The 20,157-nt window shown below is 38.3% G+C and overlaps 1 protein-coding gene across 1 annotated transcript in view; it reads right to left on the reverse strand.

The window, feature by feature from the left end:
* The window catches only part of atf6 (activating transcription factor 6), a 49,901-nt gene that overhangs the window by 20,274 nt on the left and 9,470 nt on the right, over nucleotides 1–20,157 (reverse strand). Inside the window, exons 7-10 of the mRNA XM_049480643.1 lie at nucleotides 17,577–17,758; nucleotides 2,033–2,218; nucleotides 1,583–1,674; nucleotides 727–867 (exon numbers count right to left, since the gene is read on the reverse strand). Coding sequence (XP_049336600.1) covers nucleotides 727–867; nucleotides 1,583–1,674; nucleotides 2,033–2,218; nucleotides 17,577–17,758 — 601 coding nt within the window. The remainder of the gene's footprint in view (nucleotides 1–726; nucleotides 868–1,582; nucleotides 1,675–2,032; nucleotides 2,219–17,576; nucleotides 17,759–20,157) is intronic.

Genomic DNA, 20,157 nt, shown 5'->3' on the forward strand with positions numbered 1-20,157 from the left:
ATAGACATTTAAAAACATGTGCAAAAGGCCCTTACTAACTAACTAATCCTATATTTGCAGCTATTCAAATGCATACTTTTTTTGTTTAAGGTGCAAGGAGTAGATATATTGGTCAGAAGAAGTAAACCCTTGAACAATACATAAAATAAATTGTGTATAGAACGTAAAAGATTATAGTGATGCTAGCTTTTGGTACGTAGATCTGCATTATAAATTTTTACATTCAAACCTGAGTTGAAAATCAGATTTATTTAGTAACATTGGGAGATTTTAATTAGCTGGTTAAAGTTGCAACAAAAGCAACATTGTTTAATAATTAAATTAGATTTATTAATGAAACAAATACAAGCAGGCAACCGCAACACAGGTATGTTATCATCTAATTAACATTGATTGCGTGTTTGTATAAAAGTAAGTTGGTCAAATTATCAAACTGTTAACCTCATGTTTGGAGCAATAAACCACCAATTACTGGAGTTAGACTGAAGCTAACTAAGGAGAGGCTCAAAAACAGAGCCTTCTTCTCTTACCCAGTGATTTGGAGAGAGTCAGTCTGCACCTGTGCTAATCTGCTTTCATTCAACACAATGACCAGCCTGGGTCGTGTCAAAGGTATGTAATGTCAGGTAAGAGGCTCAGGTGCTTCTAGGGCCCCACACAGTGTTTTCTGTGCGAGTGTGTGTGTGTGTGTGTGTGCGTGCGCATTTACAATAGAGAGTGTGTTACCTGTGTGTGGTATGAGGTGGCTCAGAGTCAGACGCGCTGCCTCCTAGGCCACTGTCTATCTCTGGAGAGAAGCCCAGCAGGTGCCTGCCACTCGAACTGGGCCCTGCTGTGAACTCAGATCCTGTTCGCCCTTCAAACAAACTGGAGAACAGAGAGTCTTCATTAAATAATGCTGAGCTATCCTTAACTGCACGCATCAAACTTACCCGAAAACCAAATCTGAATATATAATCCACTGTACTAGTTTTTACAAGTAATTTAAAAAATAAAAAGGTCAACATGATTTAACAACAAACATGCTTAATGTTTCAACCCCCCACAGTGGTAACAAGAAAGTTCAAGTTCTGTAAAAATCATGATTCCACACAGGTGCTGAAACAAGAATGTCCTAGTGTCCTTCTGGCTCAAACACATGTGATAATCAAATTATTCCTCACATTTACTTCTTAACGAAGGCCTGCTGCAGACACAGGAGCTCATTGTGCCTATACAGCTTGTATAATAGACATAGAAAAGCATGGTTCATAAGGTTATTGTGCTAATGCCATGTAAGTGTGCATTCGCTACAATCTGGAACTAATCACCAAACATCAGAACCTGACCTTGCTAATTCTCCTGAGGTTGAAAGCAATCAAACGCTTCTAAGAGTATTCTTCTATATAGTATCAATTTTTAGATGTTCTTTCTGCTTTGAAGGGGGACAAACACTAACAATACACAAATTGATAGAAAGGACGCTGGATAAGCTGTTATATTTATGCACAAACTTTTTTCCCTATTAGATGAAGGCAACATTTCGCTAAGATGATCAATCTTTATAAGATATCATAACTGGAGAAACTATATAAAAGCTTACCTCATTGGACCTATGTTGATGAACAGGAAAACCAGGACTACCATGAGGCACACTGCCCTCCTCTTTGGAGCAGTAGCATTTAGTACAGTGTTCTGGACACACAGGAAAGATAGAATTGACTTTAGCAAGTCTCAACACAAAACACGCTCCTCTTTTGAAAGAAAATCTTCTTTTCCTTTTTTTTTTAATTTACTTTTCTGAGCTGTGTATTGGCAATAAAATATAATATGCAAAATAGAAAAATGGGTTAAAATTTAAAGTATCAATATATTGAGTGATTGTTAATTGTTTTAATTGAACTACTCTCTAACACCAATCTTAATATCAATTACAAATACAATGCCCAAAAGTACAGTGTTCACAGATTCAGGTGGACAGACTAGAGCACAGAAATCAGTGAAGTGTGTACTCCAGCTCTAAATAAGTGTGGTGTAACAGTGCAGTGACTACCTCACTCATCAGGCCCTCCAGCTGCCTCTTCAGAGTCCCGTTCTCGTTTTTCAGCTTTTCATTCTCAGACAGCGCCACTTTCAGCCGGGACTCCAACGTCAGCAGGTACTCTTTCTTTTTCTTTCGTGAGAGAGATGCTGACTCTCTGTTCTTAATCATCCGCTGCTGCCGCCTCGAAACGTTGGACTAGAAAGAGAAAGAGGGGTATATTAGTGTAACCATGACATTCTACAGGTAAATGTTACAATACTAAAATAGTATACATAATCTGATGTAGAGTTTTTTTTTTACCATTTTATGCCCCTTAAATAGTTTAGTGCACTTTGCTGTGAAAGACAAAACTACAATACTTAGAAATAGACGAGAAAAAAAAAAAAAAAGCAAAAGCTTACTTATTATATAATTGTTTAGGCTGTTTACTGACTCTTTAGGCACATATAATTCATCAGAGATTTTACCATTAGATAGGAGTGGGGAGTCTTTACTGACTGCCAGTCTTTTAACGAAAGCAACAAATATGCACCAAATGCTTCTATTTGGAACAACAGTAAACTGTGGATCAGGTATACAAATTTGAAACAAAACTGAAAAGGGTCAGAAATAAACTACAGGTTTGTTAACATTTAGAGCACCGGATACAAGAGCATCAACATTTACTGTTCCATTCTGTTTAAAAAACAAAACAAAGTCATAAAATTAGAAACACAAGTCACATACTTCGTCTTACATAATGGTGATTTATGCAAGTACTTGAAATTAATCAATTTGGAAACTGGGCTGAGTGGCATTCAAACATCTGGGGTCCCCAGTATCAAGATAACTGTTGCACAGTTGAAAGTATTACTGTTTTTTTCACATTAAGGTGCACCAGATTTTAAGGCACACTCTTAATATATTGAGAGTGTCTATATTCTTGTCTGTTTTTATACATAAGGCACATTGGACAAGGTGCATTATACAACACTAGTAAGAAACAGGGGAGTCGCCATGTTTTACTTCTAATTCAGCAGGTCTCTCCACTGGGTGGTGGTAGTTAGGTTAACTAGGTTACCGTATATAAATCTAAGCTAAGTAAACAAAACTGAAACATCAAATGAGTGCTGAATGTTAATCTATATAGATTTCTCTCCTAAATACTGTTTATTTGGGTGAGTAAAGCACTTTTGTTCATTTACAGTCAGCTTATATTTCCAGATGTCCACTTAGGCTGGGTGCAGACACATTAGCATTTGTGGCTAACTGCAAGCGTTAGCAACAGAGCTACACTAAGGAACCCTGAGTGTTCTGGTAAGCCAAGGTGATATTAGCTAGCGGTTTGTCCCACATAGCTTGTTTTAACAAAGTAAACACACAGACTACAGTCCAATATACTTGCCTCTGAATGGTAAAAGAGCTAACACTTAGCAGTATTAGCATTAGCCTCTAACCACGCTGTCTCTGCTAACACTGCTGGAGAACTAATCTGAAACTCCTGTATAACGCTGTTCTTGAGCAGAGTGGCTTTACTGCTCCCTACAACCTGACTGGTAAAATTCATACACAAGGTGCACGGAATAAAGATGCACCTTCAATTTTTTCAATTAGAGGCTTTTAGGTGCGCCTTGTAGTAAGAAAAATAGGGTAAGTTAAAAACAAAAAAAATAATTAGAAATTGTCCAAGGCACATGTTTAAGTAACATAAATCGTTATTTCTTAAAAAGTACTGACCATGCAGGGTGCCAAAAATGTTGCTTAAAATGTTAAAATGAATGGGTCATCTTTATTATTTGCACTCACTTAACTATTTGCTGTAACAGAACTAAATTTTAACTAAAAATAAATTAAAAATTTTAAAGAATGTACACGGGAATGAAGAGTATCAATATCGAGTTCACAACTGCTGAATCAATATTTATCAATCTATCAATATTTTTAATTATGCTATATCTTATACAATACTATCACTAGACCTACCCAACTTTTAAATTATTAATCAAGGCTACGGACAAGTAATTAAACCCTTTTTAAAGCTTGATTTAGCATACATGCCAGCTACACAATCGCACTAAACTTAAATTATGAAAGCCTTTTTTAACTCTCAGCAGCAGAAAATACCGTACAACTAAAAAATATTTCAGTGAGAGTTACAACTACAGATGGAAGAAACAGAGAGAAATGTCCTACTTCCAATTCAAGGCCATGAGAATTTTTGTTTGTGGGCTTCCAGCTCATTACAGAGCCAAACAATGAACCAACATCTAAAGTGTGTGCCCTTTTTAAGTGTCCCCTAGGAGGGGCTCTAATAGGCCCCCTAAGAGCTGTATGTACACAAACAGTCCAAGCATCCATCAAGCAGCCCCAGCCACCCGGGCCCTTGGACAAACAGGTCAGCTCAGTGAGGAGGAAAGAGAACACTGTGTGTATCTGTATTCCATGCCTAGCACTGCACTCATCCACTCAGCCATGACTTGAAACCAAGGTCTTATTCAGCAATAAATTTTCAAAGCTATTGAATAAATGTAGTGGCAGGAAATTCAGTACAATAGCGCAGATATGTTTGCTCATCAGATGAGAATCTGTTTTTAGGCAGGGCTGAGCTTATGCAAACAGGACCCGGACACAACTGATGTACCACCTAGCCGTGACAGAACCAGTGAGTGCACCGAAGGAGCAGACAGATTAGAATTTGAGTGTGAAATTGAGAGTCTTTGAATTATGTTGCATTTAGCGATAAAAGACAGCAAAAAGAGAAAGGTAATGAAGATCTAAATGATGTAAGACACTGTCAAAAAAGAGGATTGGAATTTAACAAGTCACAACTATAGACAAACATTATCTAACTAAATTACCAACAGATGTAATGTTCTGTAATGTACACATGTTCACAATAAAATGTCTACATTGCAGGAAAGACAAGTGGATAAACCATTTTACTGATGATTTCTCTAAGAACTAACTGGCAAAATATGTTAGAATTGAAGAGATGAGAGTGAAAGTTATTATGGCATTATGGAGGACAAAACTGCACACCAAAACCAATTTTCAATCCCTGCTGCAAAGCATGATGGAAGAAGCATCATGGTTTGGGCCTTCTTTGCTGTCAGAACATCTTGTGCTTATTAAGGTGTAACAAAACATTTTACTGGAGAACACAACACACTGTGGATGTAACTAGTCTTCTTAAAAACAGTGTAAGTAAACTATAATGTGTTTAAAGTTCACTTATGTTTTCCTGCAACTGTACATTTGTGAAAGAGCATGAACAAATGTTGCAATGTATGTCATTCTATCTTTAATAATGATGCATATGTGAATCCTTATTGACTGGCTGAGCTGTATTTGTGCTTCTTTCAAAAAGCAGGTTATTTAGGTTGAATGGGTGAGGCTAAACTCCTGTATGCATAAAGGTCTGTGAACTTACAAAAAGTAATACTTTCATAACTGTCTGTTTTGCAGTTTTCTCAGTTGAATCTACAGATGAATCTTATGGGTTTAAGGAAACAAACAGTACTTTTATTGGGAAACTTTAACAGTGCTTGCATACTACATCAAGCTCTGATCTAAAAAAGGACAGGCGAGTTTATTTTTTCACAATATGGACTCGTTAACAACAATTCCTCAGCCTGGGAGTTCTGCCATGGACAGGGCCTGGGAACGCACAACATGTTTGGATACTAGGAGGCCCAGGCGGCTACACCATCACCATGGTGATTAAACTGGGGCGGGGAGTGGCGTGGGACAGCTTAGGGGTTCGGCAAACGTTGGCACAGCTCACCGAAAATCAGCAGTAATGTGCAGACAGATTAGGACCAAAACAAAGAAACTCAGTTACAGCCAAATTTTCATTTCAAATTAGAGGTCAAAGGTGAAGTTACAGCGGAGTTCAGGAATCTGACAGCATGAAGCGCTGAGTAACTGAAAACAGCACACACTCCCAATTCAATGACTTATAATATATGACTTACTTAAACCTATTTTCCTTGACTCTGAAGAGCAGTCAGTCACTTTCCAGTAACTGGTTAAAACAGGCTGTTTAGTCAAGCACTTGACAGCTATTACAGATGATGAATGCTTTACTGTCATCTGCATAGAACTAAGTAGAGGCTGACGCTAATGTCTAATGCTAACATACTCATGCTATAGAAACTCAAATCATAGCATGTAAAAATGTTCTCACATAGTCGACAAACACCTCATATCAGTTCTGAGTGTGTACCACTACACGACACAGTGACATAACTGTATTGTTAAAAAAAAAAAAACGGGAGCTGAAAGTTCAAGTAGGTTAAAGCTTATATTGTCTGCCCGAACCCGACCTGACCCGAGGCCCGTTCGGGCCGAGATTTCTCACCACATTCCTCGGGCCGGGTCGGGCTCCAGAAAATGTCTGAGATATAGGCATCTGTTTTTTAATTATACTTTTATTTTTAAATAAAGCTCTGGTGTGATAATCACAATGTTGCTAAGTGACCAATTATTATTGTTAACGAAAAAAAACCAAATAACGGAAACTGAAAGTGAAAAAACAAATTTATTTATAATCGCTGTTTATTTGTGCCGATTCTGTCCGAGAACAGGACTCGGATTGAGCAAAAAGCCAGAATCAGCACAACAGCAGCAGCACGGCGCACCTCGCGGTCTGCGGTGTTAGTTGTAAGCACTCATGCTATCGGCAAAATCCGACAAAAAACACTGAGGGAGCTGCAGAATTATGTATGGGACTAGAATATGAGCACGAGGAGATAAAAGAGAAACAGGCGATACAGTTTGTGAGAACCTTTACCTGTGAGTAGCTCATACACCAGAACACACAAATATATCTCTCTCTCACCAGGAGTGGCATAAAGTTTTCCAAAAGCAGTGTGTAAGACTGATGGAGGGGAACATGCAAAGATGCATGAAAACTGTGATAAAAAATTTCTGAACTCTATAATAGGAACTTGTTTTTTTATTTGAAGTGTGTTAGCTCTTTTTCGTTATTTCAGAGCTGTGTAAGTGAAATAATTATAATATATCTTTTGTAAAAAAAAAAAGTGCTATTGGGCTAGATTTAATAGTTGTAAAAAAGTCTGGTAAATCAGTGTAAACATTAATCAATCCAGCACAGTTACCTTGCTGTACAAGGCAAGCTCTCGAACCTAAAAGCCGAAAACATGTGCAAGATAAATATTAATGAAAACAGGCTGTCAATAGAATTTTTATTATTCTATTGCTAAATGTACATGGATAAAAGCACTGGCTAAACGTAATGTAATTTGATATACCGTATTTTTCGGACTATAAGGCATTATAGGTATTATAAGACGCACTATCAAAGAACGCCTATTTTCTGCTATTTTTCCATACATAGGGCGCATCGCATTATAAGGCGCGTTAAGTGACACTAGAAAGGGTGCCTATATCAAAGTGAACAGGGGTGGCGCCATGTTTCCCTTCCCCCACCGGGGGTGGTCGCTTGCCGGTGGAGCGTCTCAGTATACAAATCTAGCTATTTCAAAGTCAAACGAGTGCTGGATATTAATCTACACAGATTCCTCTCCTGAAAACTGTTTATTTGGGTGAGTAACGTGCTTCAGTTTATTTACAGTAAGCTTAGATTTCCAGATGTCCACTAAGGCTTGCTGCACCAGCGTTAGCATAGCTATCCGCTAGCACGCTAGCTAGTCACCTAAACTAGTAAAGTTAACCCAAACTTAAACGACAGCGTTACACGGAGTAATCCTGCGTGTTCTGGTAAGACAGTAAGATTTTAGCTAGCGATTCGTCCCCCGTAGCTTGTTTTAACACGGTAAACAAGCAGATTACAGGCTGATAAAACTCACCTCTGAGAGAGTTAGCGCTTAGCATCTAGCTAATGCTAGCCAGGCAAAGCAGCACAGACTTACAGGCCGATAACTCACCTCTGAACGGTGAACGCTTAGCGATTAGCATCTAACTCTAATAATACTGCTCCAGCAGTATTAAAAGTGCTAAATTTAGAAAATACTGATCTCTGAACAGTGAAAAAGCTAGCTAGCTAAGCGGTTAGCATCTAGCTATTGCTGCTCCAGCCTCGGAGCGGCACGGCTCTGCACGGAGTGTGTGTTTACTGCTCCTTACACCTGACGGGTAAAATTTAGATAATACTGATCTCTGAACAGTGAATAAGCTAGCTAATGCTATTTGCTGCTCCAGCCTCGGAGCTGCACGGCTCTGGACTCTGTATAGCACTGAAACTCTGTATAACGCTGCACGGAGTGTGTGTTTACTGCTCCTTACAACCTGACGAGTAAAATTTAGATAATACTGATCTCAGTGAATAAGCTAGCTAGCTTAGCGGTTAGCATCTAGCTAATGCTATTGCTGCTCAGCCTTGGAGCTGCACGGCTCTGGACTCTGTATAGCACTGAAACTCTCTATAACGCTGCACGGAGTGTGTGTTTACTGCTCCTTACAACCTGACGAGTAAAATCCATACAAAAGGCGCACCGTATTATAAGACGCACTGTCAATTTTTGTGAAAATTAAAAGTTTTTAAGTGCGCCTTATAGTCCGAAAAATACGGTAATATTCTTGTAACAGGTCATTTCTGGATGTTTTTTTTTTGGCCGGGTAGCACCCACACTTTTCATTCTCAAACACTCAGGTTTTCCGTTTTGAGAAAAACTACAGGTTATCTGAAGTCATTAGCAGATGTGAGATTAATTATGCCAAAATTCAATCTGTACAGTAATAAGAATCTCAACAGCTGTGTAATAATCTGCTCTTCTTAGCAGATGTACATACTGTGTACACACACCTGCCACGACTAAGCTGAGTTTACAAGCCCCCTGCTCCTTCTAAATCCCCCAACCCAAAATCTACACTGGGGTCAAACCAAAACAACCCACATATAAACCACAGCTGGGCAGTCTTACCCCACCCATCCCACCCTTCCTAAAGCCTGGCCCTTACTGCATTCCACAGACTGACAGTTTCAATGGGCCTTCAAGTTTTTTCCATTACTATACCATGACTCCAATGCTAACATCATCTACAGGTTTATATTTTTAGACCTATTTGCATTTCATTTGCACCTCTTTTATAAAGTCAGTCTGATGTAAGGCAAGATCTTTTCCCATGAAGTGATTCACGGGCTGATTAACAAACAATCTAAGACCTACTGAAGTTCAGGAGTGCTTGGTTTTCCTTGGCAAACTTGGAAGCTTGATTTTGGGAAACCTCGTGTTCTGGCAGAAACACTGACTGCATGACTACGTTACACCCAAGACAATTTATACCAGTCAAGCTTTGTCACTCATTATTATGCAACAGTTGAATTCTTCTGCTCTGAACAGTGATGGTTGAACATTAATCCTGTATTAAAAACACATGCAGGTCATTTCTATCTCAGGGACCGCAGGACACAGGCCGACATCATTGTTTACAGAAGTTGTCTGGAGGTTCAACATCTCCACCCAGCAGACTAAGAAAATATTCAATGTGGGGGAAAAAAAATGGAACACCACTACTACCTTTACAATCTATACATTCTTAGAATCAGTAATATTGTCAGATAATATCCAATATCAATTACTTGATTGCTGCTGATGGTCATGACATAACAGCTTTAGTCACACTGTGGTTTACTTGTTTAGGAGGTCTTGGGGAATGAAAAGAATATAATGTCCAGTTCTTCATCCATTTAAACAACACTAATCCTAATTTTTGTAATGAATTGTGAAGGTGGATCAGTGTTCTTCCACCACTGATGATACACTTGCTTAAAACGGTATATTGTCATACAATCTATTTTTTTTTATCACAAAACGATAAAACATCCTGCTGCCCACTGCCTCTGGTTAATACGATTTTCACTGGTCAGCTTAGAATTGTGTTGAGATATTGACAACGAAGCATGCCTCATTTTGGAAATTACACACAGCTTTTATTTTTTTTTCCTTAATGGCAGAAATGAAAAAACAAGGGAGACAACAGGATTTTGGCTCTTGCTCGTGAATATTCACATATGCAAACATATCGCCCCTGATTGGTTAACCTGTGACACAAGGAGGCAGTGAGACAGACTGTTAAAAACTGTTTTTAACATTTTAAAATAAAGGAACATAACTTTATTTTTACACTAATAGCAGTCTTTGCAATGTCATTTGTTACTTTACAACATGTGTAATGACCTGCTAAGTGTAGTTCAGGCACTGACTTATTCTTAGTCTCTGTAAAACACGAAATCCACTGGAGATCCTATGTAAACACAGTTACACACAGGTGTGGGTATTCCAGGTCCAGAAAGTTCAAATCCACCCCAGGGTTTTGTTGGCTGAGCTGCAGCAGAGCCACCCAGGAAGTTGGGGTGGATTTTAACTTTTAACTAAACATACACACCTATCTATCTCAATTATACTTGTGTTGCATCAACAAATTCTAATCATTTGTTCCTTAGCTCTGAATTACTGGGCAAGCATTTATCACTGCTGTGTTATTTGCACAAATAACACAGGAACTGCTGCCATGCTGTTCCTAATGCTGTTAGCTCCTGTCTGAAGAGATGTGGTGGCTTGCCAAGGTGGGTGAAGCCATAAATACTAATTCACGGGTTGCTGTAGACACTGTGCTTCTGACTGACTCTTTTTCTAAATATTTTCTTTTACTAGCTACTGCAGATAACAGAGGTTGAGGAAGAGTTTCATGTGCGACACGCATATACAAGTCAGAGAGACCAACTGTATTTCACAAAGAATAAAAAAAACGGGAAATTTGGCAGAATGACACCTTTAAACATGTACTTCGGTATGTACCGTATTTTTCGGACTATAAGGCGCACCGTATTATAAGACGCACTATCAAAGAACGCCTATTTTCTGCTATTTTTCCATACATAGGGCGCATCGCATTATAAGGCGCGTTAAGTGACACTAGAAAGGGTGCCTATATCAAAGTGAACAGGGGTGGCGCCATGTTTCCCTTCCCCCACCGGGGGTGGTCGCTTGCCGGTGGAGCGTCTCAGTATACAAAATATAGCTCTTTCAAAGTCAAACGAGTGCTGGATATTAATCTACACAGATTCCTCTCCTGAAAACTGTTTATTTGGGTGAGTAACGTGCTTCAGTTTATTTACAGTAAGCTTAGATTTCCAGATGTCCACTAAGGCTTGCTGCACCAGCGTTAGCATAGCTATCCGCTAGCACGCTAGCTAGTCACCTAAACTAGTAAAGTTAACCCAAACTTAAACGACAGCGTTACACTGAGTAATCCTGCGTGTTCTGGTAAGACAGTGAGATATTAGCTAGCGATTCGTCCCCCGTAGCTTGTTTTAACACGGTAAACAAGCAGATTACAGGCTGATAAAACTCACCTCTGAGAGAGTTAGCGCTTAGCATCTAGCTAATGCTAGCCAGGCAAAGCAGCACAGACTTACAGGCCGATAACTCACCTCTGAACGGTGAACGCTTAGCGATTAGCATCTAACTCTAATAATACTGCTCCAGCAGTATTAAAAGTGCTAAATTTAGAAAATACTGATCTCTGAACAGTGAAAAAGCTAGCTAGCTAAGCGGTTAGCATCTAGCTATTGCTGCTCCAGCCTCGGAGCGGCACGGCTCTGCACGGAGTGTGTGTTTACTGCTCCTTACACCTGACGGGTAAAATTTAGATAATACTGATCTCTGAACAGTGAATAAGCTAGCTAATGCTATTTGCTGCTCCAGCCTCGGAGCTGCACGGCTCTGGACTCTGTATAGCACTGAAACTCTCTATAACGCTGCACGGAGTGTGTGTTTACTGCTCCTTACAACCTGACGAGTAAAATCCATACAAAAGGCGCACCGTATTATAAGACGCACTGTCAATTTTTGTGAAAATTAAAAGTTTTTAAGTGCGCCTTATAGTCCGAAAAATACGGTATATGAAATATACTGCATAAGTAATACAAAATTGTTCATACCCATCTATGAATAAATGTCCAAGTGAATGTGATGGGGTAATGTACTTGTGTGACTACCTAATGGTTCTTGGGATAAAAGCTCTCCTCAGTCTGTCCATTGAGCAGCTCTGTGACAGTTAAAAGGTACAGTTTGCATGGTTTAATTTTTTGTTTTGGTTAGTCATATATATGTTGTTAGCTATGTAGTCGTTGGTTTTGTTGGGTATTTAATGAACAGGACTGTCGAAGACTCAGAAATGTCTTGGAGAAATGGAAGTTTTTTTTCCCCCTAAAGTGGTTTAATCACAGATATCTCATTTCTACTGCTAAGCCACGGGGCTGCCGACAGTGGTTTTCATTCGACTGTCTGTGTGTGTGTGTCTGCCACGTCAGAAGACAAAAAGCCAAAAAGTTCTCTCTCTGAGTATAAAGGGAAAAAAAAGACAAAACCAGAAGTAAAAACAATAAAAGGACAGAGAATGAGAGAGATAGACAAGAAAGAGACATAACATTTTCTTTCTTTTGGACATTTAACTGTTTCTGCCAAGCCCACCGCAACAAATCTCACACTCACAAACCTGGAGTTGTTAAATGACCAGTCTGGTGAAGAAACACACACATCAGTCTGCAAAAAACTGTTGAAGTATGCAGTCATTTCAGAGCAAAATAGAAATGAAAAACAGGAGAGTTTTATATTTATGGACCATCTTAAAACCAAAGCTCCAGCAATAAAGCTGCAGGTTTTTTTTTTCTTTTTACAGGGAAACCACTGGCTAAAATGAAGAGAACAACCACTGCTATTATAAGAGTCCCAGCACAGCCCAGGCCACTTCTTGCATTTCTGAATTGGCTTAAAGCTGATTTTCTGTGGATCACCTGAATTATTACATAAAATTATGATGAGTAATGCAAATAAGCATGCACACACGGACCAACACAGCCAAGTTTCACAGCTGGCCTTACATCACTTGGGAAAACGACAGCGGAAGCATACAACATTAACATACTGACACACACACAGAGAACCACAGGGCTCTTTAACACAATTGCTAACCTATTAAACATGTGCCTGGGGAGCAGTTAACTGCATCTGCAGTAAGCCATGCACCATTTTATACCCTGTCACTACACTTACTGTGCAGCCAATGTGATGCTCCCCACCATCAGCTGTGAACATCAGAAAGTTTCATAAAACCCCAATCCTATTACACACTATGGTTTACAACATGATTCTATATAGCAGCCATGTAATAATTTCCAAACTTAATCATAATTCACTTCATATCACATCTGCCATCATTTGTTATATGCACGACTGTCTTATAGAAAGTTCAATTTATGGCTTTTTCTACCAATCATAACAATAGTAATCAGTAATCAACTGTTTTTTTTTCCTACAATTAATTTAATAATAAATTGGATTGAATGCTTTACCACTTGTTTCTTTGATTGGATTAACATAAAGTAATAGCAATTAAAAAATACTAACTGCTTTTACTATATATTGGTCCAATTAATTAAATGTTGAAGATTCAAATCATTTTAAATAGAGTTTGTATTTTTGCAACAGATATTAACGTGACTTGTGTGCAAAAACTCTACCTTCAGAGTATGTTTCTGATTCTATTTTGGTAACCAATAATGCATAACATCCTATTTTTGTATACAAAAAAGTATCATCCAAATGGCTGATAAAATGCTCTTTTCTATGTAATTTTTCTATCTATTTCTAGCTATTTTTTAAAAACATTATTATGCTTTAAGTATGTTAGATTTGACCAATTTTATTTAAATTCTAAACGTGGACTGATTTAAATATGCAGTCTGAGCAGCAGTAAATTACTGTGGTATAAAATTCCTTTATTTATTAGCTACACTAGTCTCGTGACTGTACAGTGCTGACTTGAGTAATATGTACTAATCAAACGAAGCTGGTTGAAAATCTTAAACAGACTTGTATAAGCACAGTATGAAAATATTATGTATAAATATGAAGTGCAATGTCCTTTTTCTGTTTTGGGTAATACTAGGTTATACTGAGTCACCACTGTCCTTTAAGTCCAAATGTTTCAGCTCCTCACTCATAGTGGCAGAAAAGAAAACAAATACTTTAGTGAACTGGTCATTAGTGGTGTTCAGGCTGGTACTGCTGAGAAATGTGTTTGTGTCTGAAAGCAAATCTTTGATCTGGCGCTCCAGTGGATGTACGCAGGTGCAGAATGAAAAAGAAGAGACCACACACACATAGAAACAGCCTGCAAATTCAACCTGTGAATGACCCTGCCATAAGATATCCTCACATGCTGGCCTACAGGATTTCTTTATTTCTCATACTGCATCGTTTTACCTTAGTTATCTCAAAAAGCAATGGCTCCACAGTCCACAAGGTTGTACAATAGATTACTAACCTGCTACTAATGCGCACCACTGATAGCTTTATAGATAATGCAGATTTGTCCCAGAAGAAACAGCAGAGCATTAGCTAAGAAGTTAGGTATTTGGGTATTTGGAGATAAGAGGAATTCATTCTTGCATTCCGTCGCTCCAAAAAGATTTCAATAAGTGGAGCTTCACATGCAACTGCAGTTAAAGGAATAATGGCATAATTACTGTGGACTAGATTTCCTTACCCCAGGTGTGATGTTACACACACTCACACACTCACTTTTCTAAGACTTATCTTTTACACCAAAGCAGTTTTTACAATCAAAGTTAACAATTTTTCACACGGTCCACATTTTATTAGGGTTGAGGTCAGAAAGAGACCATTCCAAAAACGTAAATGTTAGCCTGCTTTAGCCATTCCACAAACACCTGTGATGTGTAATTGGGGTCACTGTCCTGTTGGAACACCCAGGAAGGAAAAGTTGTTGTTCTTCTTCTTCCATATTCCACCCACTTTGTGCCATGTGCCAGTTTAACTTAAAACAAAGCCCTAGAAAATGCAACCACCATTACGCTTAACAGGTGGTACAGTGTTCTTGGGACCTGTATATTCGCAATGTATATTCATTGTATGACTTTGCACCATTTTGATATTATAAAAAGCCCTTTTCTGCAAATAATTATTTAAGTTTTACACTGTTTCTTTTTAAGAATGTTTGGCTTTAATTCTGCTTTTTAAGCATGTTGCTAATCAGCTGCCATATTAGAATGATAAAAGTGCTGCTGGAGTTACATATTTATGCTGAGTTATTATTGTGTCAACTTTATTTCCAGTAAGTTACATAACAAAGAGCAGAGCATGGGCACAGTCTAATACGATATCAGCACTTTATCATAACATCATTTTATCATAACATAAATTTAATTAAAGGGAGGTTATTTTGGCATTAATTACAGCATTACTATGACAATTTTAATTAATCTGTGACTAACATATCACACTCATCTGTGACTGCCTCTACTCTACACACGTAAAAATTTCTCTCGCTTTGTCTCACAAACACAACACATCCGCTTTATGCTTTTTTCAAGTGGGTTTGAATGTTCTGCATTGAGCTTAATATTACAAAGAATATGAGAAAATGACTTACAGGATCTATGTGGAAAAAAAAAACATAGGCTGAGTCATCAGAGAAACCACTGGAATCCACATCTGATCTATTTCTTAAGTTAATTTCAGGCAGCAGTTTAAAATGTCAGATGAAAATCAGTGTGTGGAAATTCAGTGTATAACTGTGTCTCTGGGTCTCGGGCTGTGAGTGAGAATCACATTCTAACGAAAGACAAACGATTTTCTGACAATATTCTTTCTGTAATTTCCCCTCAAATCTTGCCAGTTCACGTATGTCATGGTCACATTTAAAATCAAACGATGCGTGAAAAGAGATTTAGAGGTGGAACACTGTAGAAAATGCCTAATTATAGGCTGCTAAATCATATGTATGCTCCACCATACAAACACATTCTTCCAACACCTTCAGTCACTCATCGTTTCAACACATCTCACCCCTCTTCTTGACCCTGCTGGCCTCTCTTTCTTTTTTTACCTGGCTGTCTGTGGTTATAGACTGTATATTATTCCTGAACAGAACAATGAGTTTAGGCTAGGGATGCACAAGTTCCATTTTTTCTAAGTAAACACCAACACAGAGTACCTATACCAATACCAACTCTGACTTATTTAGTCAACAGCTGCCTAAAAATCCTGACAAATATAACATCAAATTTTTTTGGTGAAGGCAGAATTCTGTATCATAAATGAAACATGACAATCCTGAAAGAACAAGTCACATTGTAAGACATTTAATGTGGGGCCCTGTGATTTTTTGCAACATGGTGGACAGGGACAGAATCATAATACTGAGGCTTAAAATGTATTTCAGAGATAAAGATGAATAAATTCATATAAAAACAAAACTCTGTCTGGTAAAATAAATCCGGGGGTAATTCAAGGCAAATTTAACCATACTTATCATGACTGAACTTGCTTAACTGAGAAATCTGGTAAAGGATTATAATATGGCAGAACAATAAAATATCACAATGTAAGTTTTTCCAATATTGTGCAGTGTAGAGAAGAATACTCCCACACTGCAGACAGGCTCCTGGCTTCAGTCAAGTGTCATATAGTTGCTGCTTTATGGTATTGGTAATCTCTTTTGCTCTCTGTGGTGTGCAAGTGTCAGAATTGGCATTTATACAAATACAGTATCAATATTGGTGCTAAATCCTGATAGTAAACTAAAATATACACTAATATATATAACGTATATACTTTTTCTGTTCTCACAACCTTCCCAGACTGATTTGTGAACAGCCCATATGTGCTGCCACATGTTTTTTGTAACATCCTCATTGAGCATCAATTGTTAGCCCAGACTTTTTAACACTTTATGTCAAAATACTTGAGGCAACATACACTGCATTGAAATTCAATCTTGTAGTTCAGAGGGAAGAATGTTTCTAACATCCACAGTCAGGCCAACATGATGCCAAAAACAATGACCAAATATGCTTTTGGATGTAGTTTTGTGGATCATTAATATTTCTATGTTGTGTTAAATGTCTGTGACCGGTTGGGTAAATATTTGCAAAGGCAGTTATGAGTTACAGCAGCACCTGTTAACCAGCACCTCTTTGCTGACAGACACTGCACTTATATATATTTTTTAAGTTGGACCAATGTGACCACAGGTTATTTGACACTGAAAGCTAAAAAGTTCAGAAGTAATGCTAACATTGAGTGGTTTGTAAAGAATAAATACATATCTGAACAATTATGAAAAAACTGTAGTAATACCCAGCTACCATGCAATACTAAGAGGTCCAAGTGTTAATTCATTAGCAGGAACGTTAGCTCTGTGATTAAATAATTCTACAAAGTCAAATCCACCCAGCTGGTGGACTTAGGTAATTTCATTTATGTGACCTAGCACTGTCCAGTGGAAAGCCTTGCTGTCTGGTTCTGTGCTCTGTAGAAACCTATGGAGTGGTCATGCTCCTTTTTCAGCTTTAGAGGTTTAAAAGCATTACTTCCAAATGACTTTAAAAAACTGTAAAACATTAAAACTTTCCTTTAACTCTCACTGCCAGAATCACTGAAGGTCAATGATGTGGTTTTAATTTAAACTCTGAACTAAAGCCATAATAGCAAATATAATTTGGCTAATGGGAAGGTGAAGATGTTTTGACACAATCTTGGCTAGTGTGTAAGAGACTTACGTCGTCGTCTGATGTGGGGTTCTGGAAAGGGACTGTTAAGACAGGCGAGGGCACCACAGGGGCAGAGAGGTTAACAGGCCTCTCTTGAGCCATGGTGGGCATGGTGAGCACACGAGCAGGCACTGCCTGAGGGGGCTGGAGCTGCAGCACCTGGGTGGGCTGAGACAGCAAGATGGGACGGCCTGAGGAGAGAGAAAGAAAGGGAGAGAAATAAAAGAGGGGGAAAAAAAAGATTTAACATAAGACGATGAGGGCAAACCTATTTTTGAAACACACTTGATCCTCTTTGATCCCTAAATGTGCATTTAAGAGTCAATCTAGAGAAACACAGCTGTGAAGAGAGGGAAGGGGTGGAAAAGGAAAGTTTAAATAATACCTACACCAAGGATTTAACACTCCCAAACTCTTACTTTTAACATAACATTATCTATCATATCAGCAAGTAGAGACCTGTTTAACTGTGGTTACAGACCTCTAAACGTGTTGTAATTGGTTCATGCCTGCATCACTTGATTCATGAAAATTACAGTCATTGCTGCACAAAGAAATTCACTTTGGACCTGGACTTTCTGACACTACACTGCCTGGCCAAAAAAAGTCTACACCTGGATTTAAGTGAGTAAATGATGTGGGGTTGATGCTGCAGTTGGTCAGGTCTGGGTTCAGCAATAGTATGTGCTGAAAGAATGAGGTCAGCTGACTACCTGAATATACTGAATATAGACCAGGTTATTCCATCAATGAATTTTTTCTTCTCTGATGGCACGGACATATTCCAAGATGACAGTGTCAGGATTCATGGGGCTGGAATTGTGAAAGAGTGATTCAGGGAGCATGAGATCATCATTTTCACACATGGATTGTTCACCACAGAGTCCAGATCTTAACCTCATTGAGAATCTTTGGAATGTGCTGAAGAAGGATTTGTGTAGCAGTAAGACTCTACCATCATCAATACAAGAAAATTAAAGCAACACTGGATTAAAATAAATCTTGTAGCATTGCAGAAGCTTACTGAAACAATCACACAGTGAATGTGTGCAGCAACCAAAGCTAAAGGCAGTCCAACAAAATATTAGACTTTGTGACTTATTTTTTTGGTGGCAACTTTTTTTCTTTTTTTTTGGCCAGGCAGTGTAATTTTCAAAACGTGTTAACTTCCGCACTGCTACCTCTCATAATATTAAACAACATTCAAATCCTGTGGAGTCCTTCAAGTGTCTGGGGACTACAGTTTCCATGGACCTAAAGTGGGCGCCCAACATTAACTCCTTTCTCCAAAAGGCCAAAAGAAAATGTATTTTCTGCAGCAAGTAAAGGAAGCTAGGTCTTCCACAGGAGCTGTTGAGTCAGTTCTACAACACACTCTAGCTGATACACACTTCAGGTGTTTGTACGACCCCACACATTTTACATGATAGTATATACATATACAATGTCTGTAAAGAACCTGTAAATTGTCTCTACATTAATGCCCTTATACAGTACAGTGTAGTCTGCATGTAGCTTGCATACCGTGTTTTGTCTGAAAATCATATTTACTTTATACGTACAATGTCTATGTACAATCAGTACAAGAGAGACGCCAATGGTCAGAACTAAACTCTTTATGTGGGTCTCACTAACCTGAAAGTGGGCCCTTAGACTGATCCCAGTGTTTACAGTATAGACCATGGGAATAAAACAAAAAGTGCCCTGCTTTATTCGTCCTTGTAAAACGTCTGCCAGGCACCATCTCTCCTGCACAACACAGCTGTCAACAAAGGCATGTACTTCGCCACAGGGTGAGTTACTGCCGTTTCTGTTCTCCCACCAAAGCAGCCATTCAATACTGTCTGAATGACAATCAGCACACAGACTAAATTCCTAAATTGTCGTTTAACCACAGCTTATATGACATGTCATCTGTCTTTTTCCCATCATGATTTCCATCGTTTTTTAATTGTTATACTATATGGGATATGGGATGAAGTATGGTAGGAATGCACAATATAAAAACAACATTAAGCAAGATCATATGAGCACCTTTATAATACTGTATTATAAACAAACATGCACAGTACAATTTCTTTTTTTTGATATATACTATCAGCTGGGGTCAGATCACAATGTTATTGCTAATGCCCATTTGGATTTTGTTGAATTTGTTTATAAATAGGGTTTAAAATGTACAATTACTACTTCTGTTAAACAAAGTTCACTACCTTTTAAAGAATAGAGCTACATGACAATAGTACTGTTGTTCTTAATTTTTTATGTTGTTTATCACAATTTCTGGCACTCTTGTATTGCCCCTGGATGTAGCAATGAATTTTATAGGGTGAAGAATAAGAGAAAGATTGTTCACTTTCATACCTTGCCTCTTAAAGAGGACAAAAGCATGTGGACTGCTGTGGTAATAATAAAGCATGTTACACAAATGCGATTTAGAGTGCTGCGCAAAGCTTTACACTTCTCTTGCTAGGTTTTTTGCTCAAAGTTACCAGTGGTCCCAGTTTCGCCACCAACAATTCAGTGGAACATCAACAAAAACATTTAAAGCTGTAATTTTAAGTTAAAATTGCTACAATAGGTTTCATTA

The sequence above is a fragment of the Astyanax mexicanus genome, chromosome 1 (assembly GCF_023375975.1).
Source record: "Astyanax mexicanus isolate ESR-SI-001 chromosome 1, AstMex3_surface, whole genome shotgun sequence".
Taxonomy (NCBI): domain Eukaryota; kingdom Metazoa; phylum Chordata; class Actinopteri; order Characiformes; family Acestrorhamphidae; genus Astyanax; species Astyanax mexicanus.